General features: G+C 43.1%; 1 protein-coding gene across 1 annotated transcript; it reads left to right on the forward strand.

Annotated features, from left to right (window-relative positions):
- The first annotated feature begins 6,202 nt into the window (after positions 1–6,202).
- mideasb (mitotic deacetylase associated SANT domain protein b) lies at positions 6,203–25,435 on the forward strand. Its single transcript, XM_070920335.1, has 12 exons — positions 6,203–7,795; positions 9,489–9,761; positions 10,375–10,717; positions 11,077–11,143; positions 13,544–13,686; positions 14,408–14,511; positions 17,652–17,727; positions 18,772–18,860; positions 19,615–19,758; positions 20,421–20,543; positions 22,245–22,441; positions 24,367–25,435. Exons 1-12 carry the CDS (start codon positions 6,203–6,205, stop codon positions 24,590–24,592), a joined length of 3,378 nt encoding a protein of 1,125 aa, XP_070776436.1. The 3' UTR covers positions 24,593–25,435.
- The last annotated feature ends 288 nt before the right edge of the window (positions 25,436–25,723 follow it).

Genomic DNA, 25,723 nt, shown 5'->3' on the forward strand with positions numbered 1-25,723 from the left:
CAGCTATTGAACATAATCAGCAGTGACTTTAACTACATTTGCCATTACAGTCGACGTTGCCAATGCAATCGGTCCGTTTGTCATCAAAGATTATAAACGCGGGTAGGTCCCACAGACAGATTGCAGTATCGATTGCTAGCTAAAAGTGTTTCAAAGTGGAACTGGGAAGTGACGCCTTGTGGAGGAATCTGAAAAAAATAAAAAAAAACTTTATGGGGTTTCAGTAGTTAGTCGCTGCCGTTACACTAGCTTACCGTCAACTTTAGCTGCAGCAGGGCACCGTCAAAACGGGGAAATGAAGACGTATGTGCCATGGAGGGGCAGAGTTTAATGTAAGTACTGTAAGTTATGCATGCCAACTGGTGCTATGTGTTTGTTTATGGGTAAACTGATGGTTTAGTACGCTGTCATTAGCCCCATTAATGTGTTGTTTATAAACAGCTAGCAGCAAGGAGCGGTTGTGAATATAGCTAGCTTTACCTGACCTGACCCCCCCTTCATCCCACCACACACACACACACACACACACACACACACGAAATGTCAAAATCCCAAAAGGTCCCAGAGGAAAGACACCCAGTGTGCCATTCATATTATATCACTTGAAGCGAAAGTTTGTATATAAAAACGGTGTGAGCAACATGATCAGCAGAATATATTGCTATGTATGCTAAATTTGACAATGTCAGATTATTATTTTACTGCTAGTCAATATAGTAGCAGTGACATTTAATTCCCTCAAAATTGCTCTTGATATTTCATAAAGGCATCACAATAAGAGTGGGGAAAACACGGGATATTGGTATCTTGGGTTGCAACTATTGATTCTTTTCATTCATCATTAATCATTAATTTCTCGATTAAGGGTTTGGACTACAAAATGTCTCTCACCATTTCCTTCAAATTGCTTGTTTTGTCTGACCAACAGTCAGAAACCCAAAGATAATCTCTTGACAATGAAATAAAACAGAGAAAAGTTGCAGATCTTCACCTTCAAGGGGCTGCAACCATCAAATATTTAGCATTTTTGGTTGAAAAATAACTTCTGATCTAATTATATCTAATTAGTTAATCGACTAATGGTTTCAGCCTTACTGCTGTCAGCTTCATGTTGAGAAAAATTTGACACAAACACACACACACACACAGTCACACCACAGTCCCCAGTGCAGTGACAGTGTCATCGCAGGGAGGCATGTCAGTCTGACTCGACTTTTTGTCGACTGCATCTGTGAATGTTTTCAGGCTTTGCACGTTATTTTAAGGGCCAGAGAGAGAGAGAGAGAGAGACTGCAGCCCTGCAGCGTCTGGCTGGCACATGCCTGCTCTGCCATGATATTGCAACATGTCCAACATCGCTGACCAGCAGGCAGTTTGACCTCCCATTACAACTGCCCCTTTTTCACAGCAGACACTTTGACTTGTCATATTGTGTCACGAATTTTTTTAAGTGTCCCAGTAGGCTGTGACAGTGAGCCAGCTTGCACAACAGCTAAATGGAATTCAGTCATCATTAATGTTATTACTCACGCATGTGCTTTCCCTTTTGTGACACGTCAAAATGCAGACTAGTGATGGACACCTATATGTACAGTAGTTGCAGATTCATTTTCGGCCCTAGAATAAATTATCAATATTGATTAATTTTCGGCTGGTTTGAGTAATTAATGAATCTGCAAATTGTTTCAGGACTGCTTTATACAGATGGGTGTTTGCCTCATGGTGATCCGGATCACTTTTTATTGTATCCTTTCATTTGTTTGACATTACATCACTGAGTAGGCCACAGATCGCCTTGCAACATTTGGTTAAGGATTCATTATTCATTCACTGGGTATTATTTCATCCTGATATGAAACTCACATGAACACACTGATGCTGAACAACTGACACTGATCTTAATGATACAGCACATCGCTGTCAATGGCAGCTCACAGCAACGGCTAGCTAATCTATTCTTTTTATCTTGAAATAGGCATTTTCATGGCAGACTATGTCATTCAACATAGCAAGAAGAGGTACATGTGTAACTACTAACATTAATGATTGCTCTATCGGGTGTCCCAGTAAGCTCCAGCTCCCTGGACCCTGGCACACTTGAATGACATACAGCCGCTATTAACATTATTTATTACAGCTGTGCTTTTCCTGCTTTGAGATGTCAAAAATATCTGCTGTGACAAATGCCAATTTGGCCAGTTAAACATTAACATAATACTGTTTTTAACTCATTAAAACACAAATGAGACTTTATGTCTTTCTACTTGTAAGTTGTATTTTGATAACCACAGCAGAAATGCCTGACATGCTCTGGTTCAATTTGAGGATTTTATCATTTTAAGTTGAATATCTTTGAAATTTACATACTACTGTATGTAACATTGCTATACCATATGTTCTTTTACTATACTATGTTATATTTGCTGCACTATACTATATATATTATACCATATCACTTAATTTCACCTTATACTATATCGCATACCATACTATCTCATTATATTATACTTATACTTATATTACATTCTCTATATTAATACAGACAAACTAGGTTCCATTACTTAATTGTATCATGTATTAGTTTTCTGTTTACATAGACATGTTGTTGCTTTACCTTGTAATCTTTGTCTCCAAATGCTTATGTGTAGTTTCTATTTTGCATTCTTTTTTTTTCTAGTTTTTATATACTCTGTTATTTATTTTATTTTTACCTCTATACATATCTGTACTTATTGCTGTCATTGTGCTGCTGCAACAACCGAATTTCAATAAAGGTTTATCTTATCTTAAATGTAAGAATATCAGTCGAACAAATACCAACATTTGAAGACGCCACCGTGGGCTCTGGAAAGTTGATGATAAATCGAGAAAATAATCCGCAGATAAATCGATAATGAAAATAATTGTTTGTTGCAGCCCCAATGTATTCTTTGTGTTAGTCATTTATTCAGTAACAATACCAAACTGGCTCCCTCCTTACAAACACAGTTTCTTTTTCTTTCTACATTAATTACTGAAAACATGACCAGCAGCTCCAATATACACAAAAATGTATTGTCATATTTATTTTCTCCCGCACTCTCTGAGGCTTTTCTGCAGCTTCCATAAATAAGACTTTCTGTGTGTCGTGTGGAAACACCACGCATGCATTTTTAAGAAGAATTTCGTCAGCAAAACCTTAACGAATAAAAGCGAAGAGCGACTTGAAAAGTGAATGTAAGCGTGGTGTGCCCTCCCTCCTCATCCCCGCGGTCCTCCCTGTGTGTTGGAATTTCCCGCATGGACTGAGAGGGATCTTGCTCCGTAAATTACAGCGCCTTGACTGTCGGAGGAAGGCCTTATATGGGCATGGAAGTAGGTGTGGCCAGCGAGCTGGCTGCTGGGGAGGGGAGAGGAGGGGGGTCACAAGACAAGCAGAGACACGGAGAGATTCGGTGTACAGCAAAAGGCCGCATTGCCAGCGTGAGTTTTTTTGTGCAATCTTAGTGCAATAATGTGCAACAGACAGCGGCGGCAGTGCGCCCGCGTTTCTGCAGATAGCGCTCCGTTTCCGACCGGGAAGAACTCTGTTTACGCACCGACGTCGACCCCCTTTTCCTCTTGACTTCATAGCGGGAGGGGTGGTGGCGGTGGTGAGGGAAAAAGTACCCGTGAGTGAGGTCAGCAGCATAGCATGAGTCAACCTTGGGGATGTATGCAGTCATCATCGCAGGTCTGTATTGTGCGGGCCTGCTGGCCGCGCAGAGCTGCGAGTGTGCGATCCTGCGGGCTGAGCTGCCGCTAGTAGCAGCTTTCATGACAAACACAGTAAGTATCGGGACGGACAGAGGGGCTGGAGCCGCGGTGTCGATGACTGTGGCGGTGTTGTTGTTGTGGCCGACAGTGCATGTTATTGTGGCCACAGCTTCCTGACAAAGTTTTGTTTACCTCGCGGAGAGACAAACTGCTGCTGATCAATCGCTCGTCTGTAGGATCTCTTTTCTTTTTTTATTTAAATGTCGGATTGGCTGCACAGAGACAGACATGTGACGTATTAACCTTGTTGACAAGTTGAATCGATCCGTGGTTGTTTGTTTATCAGCTATGCCGCCACACTTTGGTCATACGGGCTGCATTGTTGGCTCGGTTTGTTGTAACGGGGCATGGCTTTAGTGACTGGATAATCTGTTTCCTGCAACAAAGGGGTTCCCGTAAATAGCGCTGAGCTGGCTGGCCACAGAAAGTGATGTGAAGGGAGGGGGGGTCCTGTCGTGGAAGGACTCGGCATGTTTTTCTTCTTATGTCTTTATTTGTCGTCTCTTGCACGCTGCAGGCCTCGCATGCTCGCTGCTGTGCGAGCCGTGTCACACTGGCCGATTTAAATTAGGACCCAGCGGTGGATTAGGGCGGCTAATGGTGCTTGACATTTATTTTAAGCCAATTTAACGTGTTACTTTGTTTATTGGGCTAAACCCCGGGCTTGTGTAAGGTTGCACTTGTGATGCGTCACGATGATCCCTCACCTCAGATGGAGTGTGCGTTTGTTTAACGCACAGAGACACGCAGCGTGGTCGCTCAGCGAACATCAGCAGTTATGTTTCTGCTCCACATCACGGCCACTCTGCAAGGAAATTGTGATTTATTGATGTGCACCTTTTTTTTTTTTCATAAAGTGGGTCTCACAGGATTTGATAACATGGCTTATAGTGTAACATCACGTGGTCTCGCTGATGCGCGCACACACACACACACACACACACACACTGTTTGTTAGCCACATTGCACGGTCATTCAGTTTCCTCAGTCAGTGGTGCCCCTGAGCCAGTGCAGGATCTGAACAGCTGCAGCTGCCTATTTTAAGAAACTGTGTTTTACTAGGCCACCAGAGTAAAAGGTGACGATTGCAAGTCACTTCCTAGGTTGTGAAAGATGGCCTTGGCCAAGACCACATTGTAGAAATTCTAGTATTAATTTATGTAAACAGCTTGATGAATTGTTGAATTGTTGTTTTTTTTAGAAAGTTGACTTCTGCACAAGAGTGACAAGATTTTTTTATTGCATACAGATGGAGCAAGGATTGAAATTTTAACAGAAACAGTCGGGGAACTGTGTGCATCTTGAAATTTGGCAGATTGCACGGTGTCAAAATCTGCTCCCAAACCTTGCCATCGGATAATATTTTTGATAATCATCACAGGTTTCCATGGCGATTGTCAAAATCCCCTACAAGCTATCAAAGCTCATGCAAGGCCATTTTTACTTTTTCCCTGCTCTCTTTTTCCCTCGCATAGATCGTGTCATCATGACTCATGCCTGCTCACTTTCAGTTGCCCTTCCTTTTTTCGAATTTGCAGCCACGGTTCAAAGGGCACAGGTTCCCCCCCTTTTTTTTCTCTCTCACCTCTGATGAGTCACACAGTTGTAAAAAGAGTGGTTTATGTCACATTCAACTTGCTGTCTGTTCTGGTAGTTTGGTGGGAAAGAGAGCTTTCTTTCTGTTCCAGGTCAGTGGAGCCATGAGGGGTTTGTGTTGTAAGTGAGCTTCAGTGATGAACATTTTTCAGTGCTTGTTTGTCCTCCAGCGCTGGTGTCAGTGCCCATCATTAAACGTGATGCAGTTACATCCTGTAATGAAATTTCCAGGAACTATTGATTCAGCTATCAACTAGCTTCCAAAGGTTCCAGTAGTATATGCAGGGCAGGTGTACGTGTTCGCCTGCATGCAGGACCTTATCCCCATGTCATGTGAGCTTAGTGAATAATGACACAGTTTAGACCCCCTCCCCTCCTCTATTCTCACACCCGATACCTTTCAGTGGAGGTCTATTGTTGAAAAAGCAAACAGCAGGTTTTTACATTGCTGAGGCGGGGATGATAATGAGACTCCCCTGTGGGGACCCCTTTAGTCTAATGGCTCAATGCTTGACCTCTCTCTCATTTTCTCTATACAGGGTGTTGCCCATGAATGAAAAAGACACGCAGACTTCTTCTGATCTCTTCACCCCAGGCCGGCAACCTCTGAGTGGGTCACGAAGAACTTCAGAGGGGAAGAGAAGATTATCTTGGTCGACCTCGCTACGGCTCACACTGATGTCAATGTAGTTTTAAACATTTATTTTACTGTGGGCACCCTTTTGATTTTCGGATTGATATATTCAGGTGACTCCCAGTGGAGAATTGATAGCTGGTTTGGTTGAAAATATTCACCTGGCTCGGCTTATTCATGCCCGTCATGAGTGTACCAGCCCAGCAGAAACCCAGCGCCAAAAGAACAGGCAAACGCATCACGTTTTTTAACGAACAAAGCGTAGCAATGAAGGAGGCTTCTCAGCACCCTGAGGGGTCCTACTATGTCCCAGGAGGCACTGCCTCAGACCCTGGACAGAGCGAGGCTGCAAGTACCGTGACCTCCAATCCACAGGGCACTCACATGTACCTCAACTCTGTCATCTTCAGCCCAGATAAGGGTGACCAGAGCCGAGGTCATTATCAACAGACTGTGCCTATGAAGTGGCCCCACCAGGAACCCAGTCAGCAGCAGCCGTCACTGTCCCAGCAGCAGAGAGCTGCCTCCTGGAATACCATGACTAACTGGGGACAAAACATTGCGAATTACATCGGAGGAGTTAACGTAACAGATTCAAGGACCCAGAATGCATTCGTAAAGTCGATGCATGAGACTTCTGGCTTACAGCCACATCAACAGCCCCCTAACAGAGCTGCAGACAAGCAGCCTCTGGGGCCTAACCCTGCAGTTGAAGCATACAGGGATGCAGTTCAGGCTCGGGGAATGGACTGGGAGCAACAGCAGCAGTCCCAGGCCTTTCAGGAGACCTTGAAACCTGGGGCATTGAACACCCAGCAGCACAGCACATCCCATCCAGGAGGAAGCTCAGTCTTGCAGCCCTTCCAGTTGGCCTTTGGTCAGCCCAAGCAGCACCTACCAGCCTACTACCAGAGCTTTCAAGGCAACAGGACCACCCTACCCAATCCACCTATCTACTCAACTCAAGCAAAACCCCCACACCAGTTGCAGCAGCTGCAGAAGCAAGAGCAAATACAACGCCAGCAACAACAACATCACATAATCCAGCAGCAAATTCAGCAGCAGCACCATCAACAAATGCAGCAGCAACAAATCATTCAGCATCAACAACATGTACAGCAACAGCTACAGCAGCAGCAACAAATACAGCACGAGCAGCAGCAACAAAAGATACAGCAGCAGCAACAACAGCAGCAGCAACAACAGCAGCAGCAGCAGCAGCAGCAGCAGCAACAGCTCCAAATTCAGCAGCAAATGCAACATCAGCAGTTGCAACAACAAAACCCTCATGTGCTTGACTATTACCCCGGTGCTCAAAATGCACACCCTCATCAACAGCCACAGCCTGTGGTGGTACACTCCCAGGAGTCCTCTGCTCCAGCTCCCCCAAAGATCCAGGAACCAATTATCCAGGATATCACCCCAGAACCCCAACAGCCTTCAGATCCGCTGCAGCCCCCTCTCCAGTCTGAGCCCCTGTCCCATTCCCAACCCCAGACACAACTCCAATCCCAAACGCAGCTTCGCAGATCACGACGGCTTTCAAAGGAAGGCGGGGCGCCATCCGACAACCCCTTTCTCTCCTGCTCTTTGGATCAGGCTGCTCCAGGGCCACAGGGCTCCCAGAACGGGGCCCGTGACATCCAAGCAGCCCCGACGGGCGTCATCCAGAGCACGCGCAGGAAACGCAGGGTGTCGCAGGAGGTCAACTTGGAGACCCTTGCTCAGAAGGCCTCAGAAATGGAGTCTCTACCATCACATGTAGTAAAAGTAAGTGCCCCGTTTGCTTTTTTTCCTAACTGTTTGACCAACCTTTTCTTCATCTTGCTTCCTTTTGACTTTTTTCTCTCCCGTGCCTTTCCTTTTCTGTGTGTTTTTGTTTACCTTGTTCTTTTGCTCCCTCATCTGTTTCTCAGCTGTTTCCTCTCAAGCAAAAGAACCACAGAAATAAGCTTGAACAGAAAAGGACTGAATGTTCTGAATCCCAATGATTGCATTGCAGTTTATATCTAAACTCGTCGCTGCAAGCTGTGTTATCCCAAGGTATAATTGCAGTGGGACTTTAGCTCCCCGAACAAGAGCGGGAACTGGAACAAACGGCCTAAAGCAACTGCCAGGAAAACTGAGCCAAAACTTGTGTTGTTTGTGATTAACGTGTTGCTGGAAGAGATGCTGAATGTAATCAACGCCCAACGAAGTATACACCATAGAACTGAGCTGCTCAGCTCTGCCTTGTGAGAAAGATCTGTAGCTAAAAGAAGACTTTGCATTGTGAATGTTGTCACACGGTAAATATATACTTCACAGACAGCTTCATATGTGACTTTCAAACCTGACAAATGACCCTGACTAACATGTGAAGTCATACACTTATCTTTGTCTATGTGCTGAATGTCTTGATTGTGCAACAAGTTCTGTTGCCAAACAGCACTGAGTCAGTATGTCTGTAGTTCAGCATGGCTTTGCCCTGGATCATACAGACAGTGTGTTTGGTTACATGCCTGCACACCTCCCCCCATCCCATCAAAGGAGAGAAACTCCAGCCTGGCCTCGCCTGCCCTCCCCCTCTCCCTCTGTACAGGGAGGGGTGCAGGGTTGCCCTGCCTGCAGTGCTCAGCAGAATATCTCTCCACCGCTCTGGTGTAGGGGCTGGAGTTTTCCACCAGCAATAATGAGCACAGATCCAGCGTAGCCACATTGCTGCATGCCTCCCTGCCCATGAAGATGCAGTGTGCAGTGACAGAAAGCATCTGTCTTCAACGGGCCTATGATGTGGTGGTTTAGATGACTTTGAAGTTGCTTCAGAGTTGATAGTTGCTCTAAAGCACACAGGCCCCACTCATTATGGTTTCTAAAAGAAAGAAATGTGAAGAATGCTTTTGGCGACTGTCACTGAAGTACTGGTGCAAGGTGCAGATGTACAAAACGCTTTCACTGAACCATCCAATCCATCATAATTTAAATTAAATCAATGCTTATTTTTCACAGCTTAATTGTTTGTGTCACATAGGAATACACCTCAGGCTTGAGGGCTTGACTGTATTGTGTTCTGTGATGTAAGTAAAAAAGTTTTAGGGATAGCTCCCGCCAAATCTCTACTGGTGGACAGATTTCTACCATCGCGTGATATATACCGTCATATTGCCCAATGCTACCTGTTACAAAGTGCACTGTATCAGCTACACAAGTAGATTTTTACTAGTTCCTTTATTTGAAAAGGTGTCACCTGAAAGTATAAAGTGATGAGCTTGTGAGCTGCAGTTTCGCATCTATAACAAGCAACAACAGGATGAAGCTGTCACATTGCTGCATGCAATAGAATAGCATGGAGCAGCAAATATTTTTTGATTAAAAATTGACTTTAACAAGTAAGCAGTTTGTTTGCCCATGCTCTTGACGTTTTATGTTACAGAGAAATCAATTTATAAGTAGCATTGTAACGCCTCATCCACGTCTTCATTAGGAGCCCCACAGGCCGTGGAGTCCCACTGACTCAGAGGGTCTGAACACCAAGCGGCATCGAGACGACAGCCTCCTTCCGCTTGTCATCCCCGTGTCTGTTCCAGTGCGAAGGCAGGAACCCTCCTCTCCCGACAGAGATGAATCAGCCCCGGCCTCCAACTGGCCCTCCAGGCCTTCAAACCCCCAAGACCTCGGCCGCGCCGACCACAAGCCCTCGGTCATCGTCACCCGGAGACGCTCACTCAGGAACTCCTTGTCGGAGAGCTCAGAGCAGGTGGGCACACGTTAATTCCTTGCTGCTTTTTATTTCGTTTTTTTCAGTCTGTGTACTTTGATGCCATTTTTGAATTGGCCCGTTTATATGATTTTACACATATTATTTGTTAAACAATCACAATTAATTTACAAAGAAAAGGGAGGTAGTAGGGTGGCGTTCAACCGTCTTGCTCCATCTGTTTTCAGTCTGTCTAAACTCCAGCTATTAAATCTCATTTGTGCCACAACGCCCGGCCAACACACACTCCCTTCCCCCCACCATGCTCCACGTCTCCCCTGCCCCCATTTCAGTCGTCCACACTTTTCTTCCTTTCCCTGTTTCATTTGGGGGGGATTTGGTGAACTGGTTGCCCTGTCCCAGATCAGGCAGATTATCAGGGTTTAGCACTGCCATACTGTACATTATGTACCATACATTAGAGGGTTGGGGTGCCTTGTTCTTTCTCTCCAGGATTTCTCTGGATTAATACACAAAAAGCCGACTGTATGAGCATGCATATCTATTGTTGAGTTTTTTGTGTGTGTTTTTACATTAAATAAAAAAATTATGTATCACAGCGCACACAGAGACTCCTGTGATAAATGTACCTCTTAAAATAATTTTTCCTCAGCAGAATGGAGGAACTGAAGGAGAGAAAGACGATGACGGCAAAAAGTCCAAACGGCGCCCTCGGCCCGAACCTCTTTTCATCCCGCCGCCTAAACCTGGTTTATTCATCGCCCCTCCTGTCTACTCCAGCATCACACCCTACCAGAGCCACCTACGTTCCCCCGTTCGCCTTGCCGACAACCCCCTCACCATGCCCCCCTACACGCCTCCACCAATCCTCAGCCCTGTTCGTGAGGGCTCTGGCCTCTACTTCTCCACCTTCCTGTCCTCTGCTGCAGCCAGCGCCCAGGGCCTGCCGCCTCCTGCAACGCCCAAGTCGGCAACACGCAGCCTGTTGCGCTCCAGTAAGTTAAAAAAATAAAGTTCAGAAAGATAAGACCTCCCTGAATTATCCACAGCACATCTAAACTGTGGGAATTCAAACATGAAGTTCTGGACACTTGTAATGAGCATCTGGCAGTAATTCTCAATAAATAATATAATATCTGTCTTTATGTATAATTCCTAGGTAATGAATGTTAGAATTAAGCCTGACTGAATGACCCTCTGTGCATTAAATATTCTTGTTTTTAACCAACAAGACAAGAGAATTATTTTCTTAGCTCTTGTACTATATATCCAAATACTAAATACTCTTGTGATCACGACAGAGACCTTTTTGATAATATCACTGAGTGGATTTTGTGTTGCTGCTCTTCTTCAGACAGCTGCGACATCACACCACCAGTTCTGTCTGCTATGAGCGAGGCCACTCCAGTCAGCATAGAGCCGTGAGTATTTCCCTCCCAACATCCCCAAATCATCTTCTCCCACCGTGGAGAGGGCGGGTTTGGGGTTTGTGTGTCATTTTCAGAGAAATTAATGTGGGTACTCAGAAGCGTACATTATCATAGCTGGAGTAGTAGCTCTGCAATCAATTATTCAGACCATAACACTGGGCTGAATCATGAAATGTCTTGAAAGGGAACGCAGACTTCTTGAAATTCAAAACCCATCCTTTTAAAGCGGCCTTCCTCTCCGCCACTGTTACCACTGGAATCCTTTACCCTGTCATCCACAGTTAGCATAAGTGCCAGCATTCGCCTTCTGATCTAACTTTGCAGTCTGATGTCTCTCGATAAAAGTGCATCCTGTCATAACAACTCCATATTAACTGTCAAATGAAAGCCTTAAAGCCATTTGAAAACTAATGGCAGTAAGTACATCAGAGGCCTGTGTCTGTGCTCTTGAACGTACATGCACAGACAATGTAGTTTTCTGGAGTCTCCTGAAGTGATCTGGTGTCAGTGTGATATGCTTTGTTAGCCAACATTGGAAATAGGCAGATTTCTGGAGTTAAACAATATACCATATGTGGCTTTTGTTGATATTAGAGTTGTGATCTTTAAGATTTCTGTCCTGGTTGGGTTGGTGTGGGGGGGGGGGGGGGGGGGGGGGGGGCTGTTTACTGAAATAGCAAACACTCGTTGAGCAGCTACTACTACAGAAATACAACAGAAGTTTAACTGGTGTATCTGTTTACAGTGCAGCCAAACAGACTCGCATTGTTTTAGTAAAGAAGTAAGTCAATAAAAACTGTAACAGTGATATATAATATAATAAGTGTTACCTTGCTGAGGATTTAAAGTCTCTTGTCAAAAAAATGCTCTTTGTCTTTGTTTTAAAGACACATTTTTGATAACCAATCGTGGTTTGCGCTAACCTTGATGACAAATAAACTGCGTTTCCTGTGCCTTCTCCACAATAAAAGCCAGGGGCAGGGGCGTTTCACAAGGTGAACACGTTACATGTGAAGCAGTGGCAGCAGAATGTTCTGTTAGCATCAGCAGTAACTTAATCCAGCTCAGTGTAAAGAGAGTGAACAGTGTGGCTGATATCTATGAGATAACATTACACTGGATTACATGCTGCATGGTCTCCTGTGAATCCATCATACTTAGGTAGGCAATCTGAATCCAGTGCAGAAATGGCGGACTCCGCCACTAATAATAAAAAGGACTATATAGAGAGATAATTACTCAATGTAAATACATCGAATGGCTGTTAAAAAAATAAAAAATACATAACATAAATAATATCAGAAATGGGGTTTGATTTCATGACAATCTTAAGGATTATAACTTTAAACATATTCTTATGTAAACTCAAGTGCAGTGTGATCAACAGTGCATGTTAACAATTTGAATCAAATAAGACCTTCAGTAGAACATGGCCAACAGCCAAGTTACTCCATAAATGTAAACACAGCCACCGATAAGCTTGGATGTTTTTGAAAATTAGAGCAACAGAGGAAGGGGAGCTTTAAGGACACTTAGACTCCATTTAGTTTGACCCTTCAACTGTTCGTCAAGGATGCTTTTCTGTAGTTGCAGTTCATGGGGGTGCATTGTGCAAGCTGTTCAGCAGTTAGTCAGGGGCGAGCCAGTGAAGCTTCCCATAAATCATGCTTTCAGCTTGGCCTGGTGAACTCCCAAACACACAAGAGCCATCGCAGTTGAACTTTTAGCAGCCCACCTTCCCTGGGGGAGGCTGCCAGAATACACACACACACACACACACACACACACACACACACACACACACACACACACACACACACACACACACACACAAACACACAAACACGCACGCACACACACACTTAGCTGGAAATACTGCAGGCCCACTGGAAATGCAGGGGAGGGAGGGGGCATGCTTGAACTGGATTGTCGGTGTTAGTGTAACACAGCATGATTTTCCCATCTATAGCAGTTAGGTGTCTGGTTTCAGTTGACATGTAAGCCTATAGAGATGCATGCATTTGTTTGCTAATGAGCCCTTTTTCCTACTTGAACTTGACCTTTGTCCCACACCAGGATGAGGATGATCAATTTACTTTCGGTTCAGTGAATATAAGAAGTGCACTCTGTTTTTGAAATACAACTATTTGAAAGGAATCTGGATTTTATTCATTATTCTGAGAGCACAAGAGAGCTGTATAACAAGCTTGACTTCAAAACAGTGCGAGAATTGTGGTGCTCCGTGCCTGAGTGCCTCGACAATCTTCCTGTAACTATTTAAAGATCATGGCCGAATGAAAAGCCAAGAAATCAAAATATGATCTCAGAAATAAAACAAGATGGATACACGATGTCTTGACTCAAGAGCTCACGCTGATGTCCTGTTCCCAGACGGATAAACATTGGGTCGCGGTACCAGGCGGAGGTGCCAGAGCTGAGGCAGAGGTCGGCTGTCGAGCTGGATCATCATCGAGCGGAGCTGGTCTGGGCTCCGCTGAGTGAACAGGAGGAGAAACCTGACTTCCAGGAGAAAGGTAAAAAAAAAAAAAGGACCAAATACAGTATTTCACATGTGTTACATCACCTGAAACTGAAAGCATAAATACTGGCAGACAAGAGATTGTTGGTGCAGGAGCAGGATTTCTTCTGCAGGATTTGTTGACTTACATGAGGTGGGAAGTACATTCCCATTATTTACTGTAAAGCTGGCATTCTGTTCCTAGAATTAATTTTCTAATGATGGTTTTTGTATATAAATCGCAAGAAAAAGACAGACTTTTCTTAAAACTTGAGTCTGTCATTTCCGTGTTTGTGAAATACAGACGTGACGTTCTGTTGCTGGCACTTTGAGTGCTTTCAATAGTTTCAATAGTTCAAGCTTTTGCAATTTTTGCAAATTATTTCTTAATTCATCCTTGGCTGGAGACATCCGTCCGCCCCATTTTTGTAAGCGTGATATCTCAGGAACGCCTCTCAAATTTGGCACAAATGTCCAAGTAGGAACGAGGAGGATTAGAATTTGGTGGTCAAAGGTCAAATGTCACTGTGACCTCATAAAACACGATTTTGGCCATAAATCAAAACAGCACAACACGTTTAACATTTTAATCAATTATCGTGTAATTACAGGTTTTCTCCCTACAAGCTTTAATATTATATGGCATTTAAATATTGTCACCCCTGTATGAAATATAACAATAAAAAAAGTGTAGTTTTTCTCTGTTGCTCACAATCACTGCCTCTTGTTTCTTGCAGTGGAAGACCTCATGCACCTGGCCTGCTCCAGTGTTTTCAGTGGAGGAGGCACCAACCAGGAGTTAGCCCACCATTGTCTGTACGAGTGCAAAGGGGACATAATGGTGAGCACCACAGAGCGATCCATATTGACTGACAAGGCAGGGTTTTCCATGATTTAATAGAAAAACGAGCTGCGTTCTACCCTGTGCAAACTCGAGTCTGGTTTTCTTTTAACCCACACATGCACACCGACCTGTTTTCCCCTTTTAAAGATTTCCTTGACACATAAAAAGTGCAAAACCTGTTTTCCTATAAAAATATCTGGTGTCACACGGAATATTTTAATAGATTTTGAGATATCTTCCATTTAAAATGTTCATTCTCTCTAAAGCATTAGCTTTCTTGTCTTGAATAAAGGAAAATGTAGAGCCCCATGCACAGTCCACACATAATTATATTACTTATGTCCCTGAGAGCATTAATGGAATTTATGACTAGCTTTTGTTACTGCACAGAAGCAGATTACAGCAGTGTATATACTGTTAACTACCTGGGCATTTTGCACTAACTGGATTTCTTCAGGTTTGTCATGAGGGTTTTTACATATATGCAAGTTCTCCAGCGTGGTGGTGTTGTATTATTCAAAGCGGTGCGTCCTTGTATCCAAAATAATTAAATCCAAAGTCCAACCAGGACAAAAACATGTCAAAGTGTAGCTTCACATCTCCCTAATACAATGAAAGTATGCCAGGCTTATTTAAAAAAAACATAGCAGGTAGGAGAGTAAAAATCTGATTACTGACCAGTTGCATGCAAACGCAAGGTTTAAAGTAATCAGGTTTGTTGCAGTGCACGTACACATGTCCGACTTCCTGCGTTAACCTGATACCCTCCGCTAACCTGGTTTCTTGTGTGCATGTGAATGTAGTGATTGAATGTCTTCATCTGAGCTCTCAATGATTACTGAACGGAAGTGACTGATCCGTAGACTCTCAGGATGCTATGCACTGAAACTCTGTGGTGGCCTGAGATGACTAAGATAGTAAAACCGTTTGGTTATTTAGCCAGAGGCTGAGTAACGCTGCTGTGTAGAGCAGAAGGGCTGCAGGGATGTGTGATGCAAAGGGGTAACTGTAGAATTGAAACGATTTGGCTAACTAATTTGATAATCGATTAATAGTCATTTTTCAAGCAAAAATGCCATAAAGTCTCTAGTTCCAGCCTCTCAGTTGTGAGCATTTACTGCTTTTCTTTGTCTTATGTGAATAAACTGAATATCTTTTCGTTTTTGGGGCTGATTGTCAGACAAAACAAGACCTTGAAAGCCTCGTGCTTTGGGAAACTGATGGGAATTTCTTGTAGACCAAAAGATTCATTGATAATGGAAGTAATCGTTAGTTGCATCCGTAGTTGAGCGGAGACATGTTCCACCTTGGAGTTTTGTCCTGAGATATTTGCAGATACAGAAAGCAAAGGTCAGGGCTTCACTCAGCATGATGAGGGGGAAAAGATTTCTGCCTTCAGGATGCCTGCTGAGATGTACAGCATTATACAGTAAAGTACCCTGGCTTACACATATTCCTTAGCCGTACTTGAAAGCAACCAGCCAAAACATCTAATGCATGAATATGCCAGAGGAAGGTCATGAATGCTTACTAGCTCACAAATGTCACCAAGAAATCTGATTGGTCGGATGGGTGCCCCACCTATACTGCAGCAGTGATGCATCCTGTGTCTCATACCTACTGCATCACCGTCAGACCAGTAATTACATCAGAGCTCATTATCAGGGCAAGTCTAGCTTTCAGTGCAGATATCCAAGGTTGTATTCCTTCAAGCGCAACTGGAGCTCATCTTTGACCACTGTGTAAAACGAGCGCTCATATAAAACGGCCCGTATAATAATGATAAATACACCGTGTCACTGATGTAAAATGTAACAAAAAACAAAAGGAACAATGCGCTGGTTGTGGTAATGAGGCCAAACAGCGGTTACTGTTAAACGCTATGAGGCAGCATCTCAAGTGGCTCTTTCCTGGTCACGTCACCCCCATTGAAATACCAGTCGAGGACAGTCACATTTATTATTGAATTAAACAGGAATGGGAATATAATAATAATAATAATAATAATAATAATAATAACAATAATCATAATCAGTCTGCCAGTTATTTTCTCCGAAATATTATTAAACAAAAAAGACCTCATGGAGCCCAATGAGATATCTTCAAATATCCAACCAACAGTCCAAATTTTTGATTTATTAATGTTAAGACAAGAAAAAGCAGCACATTCTCACATTTTAAGAAGCATTTTTGCAGAAAAGAATGACTTGAACGAGTAATTCTTAATGTAAATGGATTCTATCGATCGACTAATCGGTTCATTGACTATCATTGCAGCTCTAATAATAATAATAAACTTTATTTATAGAGCACTTTTCTTACGAAGTTTACAAAGTTCTTTACAACATAAAAGCAAATGGCTATATAAAGCAATATTGGAACAAAAGTTATTTTACATAGGTTTTTAAGTCACATTTTTAACTATTTTTAGTCTATTTGTCTTGTGTGAAGAAGACCTGTTTCATAACAATTAATTTCAGTTGATCTAATTACAGATGAATTATGTGACACTGATCAAGAGAGAAAGACATTACATACGTTGCATTGTCTTCACGGTGACTTAAGCATTGATCCTAAATCAATACTTCCATTATTGACGATGTGCAAGCTGGAGTTGACTGGCAGCCTGATGCAGAGCCAGTGTGCTTTGTGGAAGTACTGGTGAAGCTTTCAGGCCCTAGCGACCAGCACTGGTCCAACGTTGTCAAGGAAACTACAAGGGGGGGGGGGGGTGTCAAAGCGCCCACTCTCTGCAGCAGTCCGGCTCAAACTGCCGTCTTTCAACATTCATGCATGAGTCTGACGGTTTCTTTTCAAAGAGCTCAAAGTTAATTCTTATTTTGACAGTGGCAGAGGAGTATAATCACGATATAATAAACTCAGGTACCTGATACATGCAGGAAAAAAAGAGAGCGATGTTTATCTCCCTGCCTGGTTACCTGTAAGCAACGCTGTTTGGCTCGGTGTGTTTTTTACGTGTTTATGAAGCTCAGTTGGAGCGCCTGACAGAACAGGAGTCCGCTTGCTTGGCAGGAGTGGACCTGCGGTATAAAAGCTCATAACAATGTGTGCCGTGCAGCTAATGTTGCCACGTTTGTTCACTTTAAAGTAATGTTGCCATGTTGTTTGTTTCTCAGGCTGCGCTGTCCCTCCTGATGCTGAAGAATCCAATTTTCCCCAAATCTCAACATCTGGTGAACTACCACTACTCAGGTAAGTCTCATAAAGATAGCATTTAATAGAATTTCCACTTTTACCTACCAAAATAAATGAATGTGATTTACTTAGTTTTATTAGTTGATCGACAGAAAGTCAACTATTTTGATAATTGATTAATCGTTTGTCATCCATCCCAACTTTCAGCTTCTTAGTTGTGAGGATTTGTTGTTTTTCTTGTATTGTGTGACATTGAATTGATCGTTTAGAGGCAGGGGGGTTTTTAGCAGACAAAAGAAACTATTTGAAGGTATCAACTTTTAGGTTTAGGTAACAGTCATTTGTCACTATTTTATGACATTTTCTGGACCAAACAGTTATCCAGTTAATCGAGAAAATAGTAGGCAGGGCAATTGATAATTAGCATCAATTGCAGCCCTAGATTTACTGCACCAACATGGTTCTGTGACAGTGACAAGTCAATTATCAGTCACAGAAGAAGTTGAACCCAATTGGTCTGAAATAATTCCCCTAATCTGGCATCCATTTTTGCCTCATCTGATAAACCCCACCCAGCTGATGCCCCAAAACAAACGCTCACAATTAGTTGAAAATCCTGATTTCACCCATTTTTCTTCCCCTACTTTCTTTTCTTTCTTTTTTTTTACCATCCAACAGTGACTTTCTAGTCTCAAAGCAGTCGCAGCTGCAGTAGTGAGAGTGTCAGGGTGGTGGTGGAGGGGGGTAGTGGGTGACTGTGGAGGATTGTCAGGGTCAACGGGACGAGGGGAGTAGGGAGGGGGTTTTACAGCATGTGGTTAATCCCAAGCAGAAGACAGGAGAGCCATTGTTTATCAAGTGATTTGAGCGTGTGTGTGTGGTTCTAAGGATGGGGGTGGGATTGAACTTGTCTGCGTTTCTTCACATTCAGAATATAGTCTGGAGGCAGCAATTTATTGAGTATTAAACTTGCCATTAACATGCTGCATCTCTTTAAATGTCTCTCTCTCTCTCTCTCTCTCTCTCTGTCTCTCTCTCTCTCTCCTTCTATCTTCGTCTGTCTCTCTCTCTGCTGGCCCCACCCCCCCTCCTCCCCCTCAGGATCAGACAGCTGGACTGCAGCTGAGAGACGCCAGTTCAACAAAGGCATCACTGCATACAAGAAGGACTTCTTCATGGTGCAGAAACAGGTATGTTGTGGTTTCAAACATAAGAACAGGAAAATAGAAACTCTAAATCCTGGTAGCTCTAGGAGTGCTGATAAGATTTCCTCCAGTTTACAAAAAAAGCAGTGAGCACACAATATTTCCCTGACAGTGGGTGGGCGAGGAAAGGGAAACACAGTCATTCTGGAACAATGTTTCCTTCTTGTTTAATTATTTGCAGTGTCGCAGTCAATTATTGCTTTTCCACAAGACTGCAACACTATTTAATTTTCTTGTCTTAACCACTTCAGCGATCAAGGGATGAGGCCAAATTATCAGTTTCAGAGTTTTACAATGTTCATTGGCCAAGCCACCAGATTAAAGGCATTTAAAATGTGATTTATGAGTGTGCTTCAGGCCTTTTGTTGTTGTTGAGATGGTTGTTGCAGTGAGTAGCCGCAATGAAGCCTCTCAAAACAAATCAAATTTTATTTTATTATCTGAAGAAGGACGTTTATTCATCAGGGTTACCAATAATACAGAAAACAACACAAAATCTACTGAATAAAAACAGACATTGCATGGAAATGAATGAATGAAATGCTGCACTTCATCTGAGGTTGCTCTGTCTTGTATATTCCCTCTCAATAATATTTGCTTTTCAGCAGCATAAGACTGTGGTTGTATCTACTTAGCAGCTCCAAAGTGACCTGACATGTGACCTTCTGTGCTCAATATAATGCAGTGACATTTAAAAAAGAGAGATTAAAACTCCATTAAAAGTGTGTGTGTTTCACAGGTGATCACTAAGTCAGTGGCGCAGTGTGTGGAGTTTTACTACACCTACAAGAAACACGTCAAGATCGGCCGCAACGGGACGCTGACCTATGGCGAGGCAGAGCCTCTGGAGAGCAGGACCACTGAGGAGGAGATGGACCACAAGGTCAGTTACATGCCATGTTTAATATCTGTACTGCAGAAACAGCTGGTAATTTTAGTGAAATAAGCCTCCACAGGGAGAATCAAGACCCTGTTACAAACATCTGTGTCCCAGAAACAACCGCAGGATACAAAATATTGATTTTAAATTGATTTTATAGGAAGCTAAAACTGTTTGCAAGCTTCTGCAAAAATGCTCCAGGAGCGTTGTGTCAAGTGAACGGGGATCTAATGGACCGATCTGGTTAGAAATCAACAGAATGGACGTGGCGGTTTTGACTGCAGGGTGACATCATGAAACGGCAGAGTTTTAATTAGATGTGAAACTGCAGAGTGTCAGCTCAGAAATAACACAGCTCAGAATATCTTCATTGACCACTTGAGTCTTAAAATGGAGTGTGTGAACTGCTGCAGCTCTCTCTGTCACCATATTTTCCTCAGTATTACATGTAGACTCAGATTTATTTTATCCACGGAAACATTGCAGGTACAGTCGTGGTGGTTGTTATGGTAACGGTGCAAAGAAATCTGCTCAAAAGATGCAGTTTGAAAGTTATCATGTACACACTCCACTACAGGGAAGCTAGTTAGCGTCTGGCTGCAAATGTCTATACTAGCGGCTTGTGTCTTACACGTACACTCTTCTTCTTCTTCTTCTTGGGTCAGCAGGGCTCTCACAGATTGGAGCCGCAGCGGGAGGAGGACAGCAGGAAGTGGGAAGGGTCAGTCGACAGGAAACAGGATGTCGGCCCCGCCAGGGTGACACACACGCTGCAGTCCACCGAGAACGTGAGTGTGAAATTGATCATCGGCTCTGCATGGGAAAGGAACCCATGACTGAACGAATAAATAAAATGAGTAGATAAGGGAACATTTTGTTTATGCGTCACATGAAGGAACCTTTTGCCCTCAAGATATGAAAAATATGATTTCATTCTGTAACCTGTAACATCGCTGTTCTGTACTTTCCAACATTAACTAACTCCCAGTGTGGAACCACTGCCACAGGAGGAGATATCCATTTTTGGAGTTAGAACCGTATCCATAACCATTTTAAGTTGGTTGTTTTTGTATGTGATCAGTTTGCTCTGAGCCCTCTTTTTTTCCTACTAGGAAGTGTCTCTTCTTTAGTTGTTTTTTTGATTATAACCATATTGAAATGTCACCATGTTTACTGAGGTTACCGAATGTAAGATGACTCCCTCTTTTTTGGAAAATGTCTTTTTTGAAGATACACACAAGTTTCCCTGAGATACTGATAGTTTAAGGATAAGATAGTCCTCATCCTTGAAGCCTTTTCTCTCGTAATCGTACAAAAAGTGAAACATGAAATACATATGCACATTTGTGTATCTTATCCAAGTATATTTTCAGGGTGCAGGTAATGCTTCATCTTCTTTATGAGTCACATACTCGCACACTCTCCTGTCAGGCTCTTGGAGGTGATTCTCACTCTGTTAGCATTTTTCAAACAGTCGTTTTGAGCTCCTCATCACGACGCTCAGTGACCTCGCTAATTCTTGGCAGCTTGACAGGTTCGGTCATTTGGTTCCTGATCTGTTTGTGCAACAAAGATGTCGGGAGTTGCTTTGGATTAGTTGTCCCACGTCAAGAATTTATTTCCTCTGTGGCAGCAAAACACGTCACACTAGCTATGAGAAACTCATCGCCTTAATTGGGCTTCATAAACACTTTTAGGACTGACTCACTAATAACGGACTCAACGAAACTTGCTAGCCTAGCACCATTATGGCTACAAACGACCCATAATGCAACACTCCCTCTTCTTTCTTTTTCAAATGTAGTTTACAGATACTTATGTTATTAATGTAATGTATAGTTAATAAAAAATACAACCATGCAAAAAGTAGATTAGTCTTTCAGAAGGAAACATCATGATTATTGTCATTGTTGTATGTGTTATTAATACTGTGATACTTTGTTTATAGGAGTTATCATTTTTGTCTAATATTCTTTATTATTATTTGTTTGTTTGCACATTAAGAGTTCTCCTTAAAAACTCAAGGCAAGATAAACAGGATTACATTAAATAAACATTATTTTGGATTAAATATCCCCATGTTCCTGGTTAGAAACCTCACTTGGCCTCATCAGCCTTGACATGTTTGTCCTTTTGAACTCTGCCCACTTGCTCCTTTTTATGTGGATGGTTGTTGGATTTGCTGCCCCCTGCTGGACATTTTAAAGGAAAGATAACTTGGCCTCTCTGGATTGTGTAACCACATTATGTCTGTCAGCAAAACAATGACTCGACAAGAAGTCTTTATCGTCGTTATTTGTATTGCATTTAGCACAGTGTGTCCATGTCTTTGTTAACTGGCACGTTTGCATGCCTTTGTAATACTCTCCGACATAAAAGGTGCTCATAAAGTAGGTTAAGGCTCATTGTTTATTTCATTAATGGACCCCAGTGGCTGTGTTAAACGTCTCTCATGTTAACTGTACCTCTCACTTTTATTGTGTGTGCAGCCTTCCGTCCTGATCATGAAAGGCCCGGAGGACATGGGGAGGGACCGGCCGCTGTCCCGGGTCATCCACCCGCCTCACCCACCCCCTCCCAGCTCCAAAACGCGCTACGACGGCAACGCACGCAAGACCAGCCCTTCGACAGGCAACAAAGGCACAGCTGGTCAGGAGGGCGAGTTCCCCTGCAAGAAATGTGGCAGGTCAGTGGTCAGAAATGTCACTGCTGTTGTGTTGGAGACGTTGGCATGGCTCTGTTTACTTATGCAAAGCTGACAGCAGCAGTCCAGTTGAGTTACATAAGTGGCCTTAGTCTGAACTAGCCAGATATAAAATGCCGAATTTCTGCAGGAAATATTGCTACTGCTATTGCCCACTTGGAATATGTATCGGTAAATAGAGGCAAATGTCTCACGGTGTTTGAAAGAACCAAACCATCCTGTCATGCTTTGATTAAATAACAGCCCGTCCTCTGGCAACACCGGGCCTGTTATTGCCAACTGTGTCCTAGCAACTGAAACACAGAGTAGATACGGCACATCGCGCCTCTCGTCAATGCAACTCTACCCAGTGATTTGACAAGAGCTTCACTCACCCTTTTAAATACTTACCCTGCTCAAAGTGTGCTCATTACAGATTAGCCACCACTACACAGTCTGATACTACATGTTACAGGAAATGCAACCAAGGGGTATTGGTGTAATTACAGCATTACAGCCACTGAAAGGTTTGCAAAAGTTTCAGTTCCAGTGCACACGGCTGCACATTTGATGCAGCTACAGATCCACTGCTGTGTCACATGCTGTGATATTCATTGTTCTGTTAACCACCCTTAATTTCCATGCATCATCCTGAACTGTGACCACAGTGAAGGGAGACTGAGAGAGTAAAAACTATTATAAAAGTACTGACTTCCAAACAGGAAATGTGTAAGAACCCTCTACATGCAGTGCTGAACATTGAGCACATTTTGCCTGTTTTAGCACCCAATTAAGCCCTCCAGTATTATTGCAATATATCATAAATAAACATGATGTGGGGGCTCCCAGTTAGTATCTTTCTGACATTTATTTTTGTGCTTTCTATACACTCCAAATTAGAATCGCCTTTTTTGCATTCACGGTTCCCATTTCAGACTTCTGCTCACGTTGAAGTTGCGTTTTGGTATTCTGGGAATTTGCAGAAGGTCACCAAACTTCCATGAACTAACAAGAATTTTGTTTTTGATTTTTTTTTTTCTCCTCAAGTGCCTTTTTGTTTTTCCTACACTGCTGTTTTCCCTGTCAGACATGCACCTCTTCACATAAATGTCTTTATGTAGTCTGACTTTAATACTGTCACATTAAATCCACAGCTGCACAAGGTGTTAAATATACTGTGAGATTAAACATATCCTCCTTCTTAAGAGCAGTGTAATAAATGTATGACTCAATTGTCATCTCCTTAACACTAATACAATAAAATCAGTCTAATATGCTGACTGTGGACAAGTAGAAGTAGAAATATATATATATATATATTTTCCCCTTGGTGCAGAAAAAACAAATTCATACGACCCCAATAATAATTAGAACAGCTGTCTTCCTCTTAATATTTTTAATTTTCATTCTACATGGAATAAATTGATATCCAATAAAATGCAACTTGTGAGCAAATGAGAATAATATGAGTCACAACTTAACACTTAACTGTCATTTGCATTGTTGGACATTTTACAAAAAGCAGCAGAATTCTCCATCTAACACATTATTAAATTGATAAGAGTGTCGAAGGGGATTCACAAGTGAGAAGCGGGGCAAGCTTCCCAGTGGTCATCAATTAATTATTCATTTCCAACGGCTTTAAGATCAGTTTCGTCTGTCGTTGCTGCAGCCTGTGAGAGAACAGAGAACACTTTTCATCCTTGATGTTACTTTCCAACTCAGCAGAGGCGCCACTGCCAGGTGACAGATCTAGTGTGAGCAGTGTGGCTCTTTATAAAGGTCCTGTCTGCATCAGACTGTAAGGAAAACAAATGTAATGCACACATTTATCTGAATGACAGAAAGCCATGACATCAGCAGTTTGATGCAGTTCAACGTCTGAAAAGGGATTTATTTAGCATTAAGCTTTTCCCTCTTTCCTGCAGGATTTTCTACAAGGTGAAGAGCCGCAGCGCCCACATGAAGAGCCACGCCGAGCAGGAGAAGAAGGCCGCAGCGCTGCGCCAGAAGGAGGCCGAGGCAAAAGCAGCCGCAGAAGCCGCCGCCCTCCTCGCCGCGCGGCAGCAGAACGGGACGCGACAGGTGGGCGGGGACAGCACCAACGACGACTCGTCGGACGGGGAGGACGAGGACGACGAAGACTGGCAGTAAGAGGAAGGCCGCAACACAGTGACTGCTCCGTGCAGCGTGGCTTTACTCTCTGAGATGGGAGGAGGAAAGTTTGGGGAAAAAAAGAAGAATCCCTCCTGTGAACTTTGTGTATATTTTGTGTAACAAGAAGACTTCCGTTGCTTGGCACATTCAGGGACAGATTTACTCCCATGTATGTGTTTGTGAATGTGTGGACTGAGTGTGTGTGTGTGTGTGTGTAATAATGGGTTTATATGTGCTTTTCAAAACTCACCAACTCCCCTTTACTCTGCTTGAAAAGCTTTTCAAGAGTTACCTCTCTTGGTCACAGGGCTCGGTCAAATCAAAGCCATGCCGCCTCTCTCGGCGCTGTCCTGCTCTCCACGCCAGGCCGCGGCCTTCCTCAGCACTTCGAGTCTCTCCCTGCGTCGTGACGGGCGTGGAACTTCTTAGACCCCCCCCCTCCCCTCCTCTCAACGAGCCGCAGCACGCGCTTGCTTAAGCTGCATCCCAACTGGATGAAGTTCTGGCAATATGAACACTGAAATCTGTCAGCTGGGGGAGCGAGGCGAACGAACGGAGGGCTGTGTTGTTAGTTTCTCTGCTCTAAGACGGACAGATGGATGGATGGACGGATGATGGATGGATGGACGGACGGACGGATGGATGGATGGCATGTGCAAACTGTTGCCTTTGTTTCGCTCAAGGCTGCCAAAAGCTTTCTCAGACGCATGATGTGCACCAAATGGGTTCCCTCTCTCTGTGAGTGTTGTTCATTTGGGCTTTAGTTCTGTGAACCCCCCCTCCCCCCCAGCCCTCGTCACTTTTTATAGTTCCTCCCAGTTTGTTCCTCACTGTTGATGCCTTGGATGTTTTGATGCTTTTTATCTTGAAATGACAATCAATTTTACACTGTTGTTTTATTTGTTGTTGTTTTTTTTTATAAATATATATATACAGGTAAACGTTACTTTTTCTGCCTGTGTAGCTATATATGGTTATTGTTGTTTTTGTGAATTTTATTGTTGATGATTATTATTATTATTATTATTATTATTATTATATCCTTGTTTCGGCTGCAATTTAACTGAGCGCTTTTCCGTACTTGTCCTTTTTTTTTTTTTATTTAAACAAAAAACTTAAATAATGCTA

This window comes from Enoplosus armatus, chromosome 15 (assembly GCF_043641665.1).
Source record: "Enoplosus armatus isolate fEnoArm2 chromosome 15, fEnoArm2.hap1, whole genome shotgun sequence".
Taxonomy (NCBI): Eukaryota; Metazoa; Chordata; class Actinopteri; order Centrarchiformes; family Enoplosidae; genus Enoplosus; species Enoplosus armatus.

What these genes read in the sequence shown, in the direction of transcription:
- mideasb (XM_070920335.1), top strand. Translation starts at nt 6,203, where the DNA reads ATGCCCGTCATGAGTGTACCAGCCCAGCAGAAACCCAGCGCCAAAAGA. An exon ending in ACCTGACTTCCAGGAGAAAG is followed by an intron (nt 13,687 to 14,407) that starts GTAAAAAAAAAA and finishes TGTTTCTTGCAG; the next exon opens with TGGAAGACCTCATGCACCTG. An exon ending in AGGAGGAGATGGACCACAAG is followed by an intron (nt 19,759 to 20,420) that starts GTCAGTTACATG and finishes TTCTTGGGTCAG; the next exon opens with CAGGGCTCTCACAGATTGGA.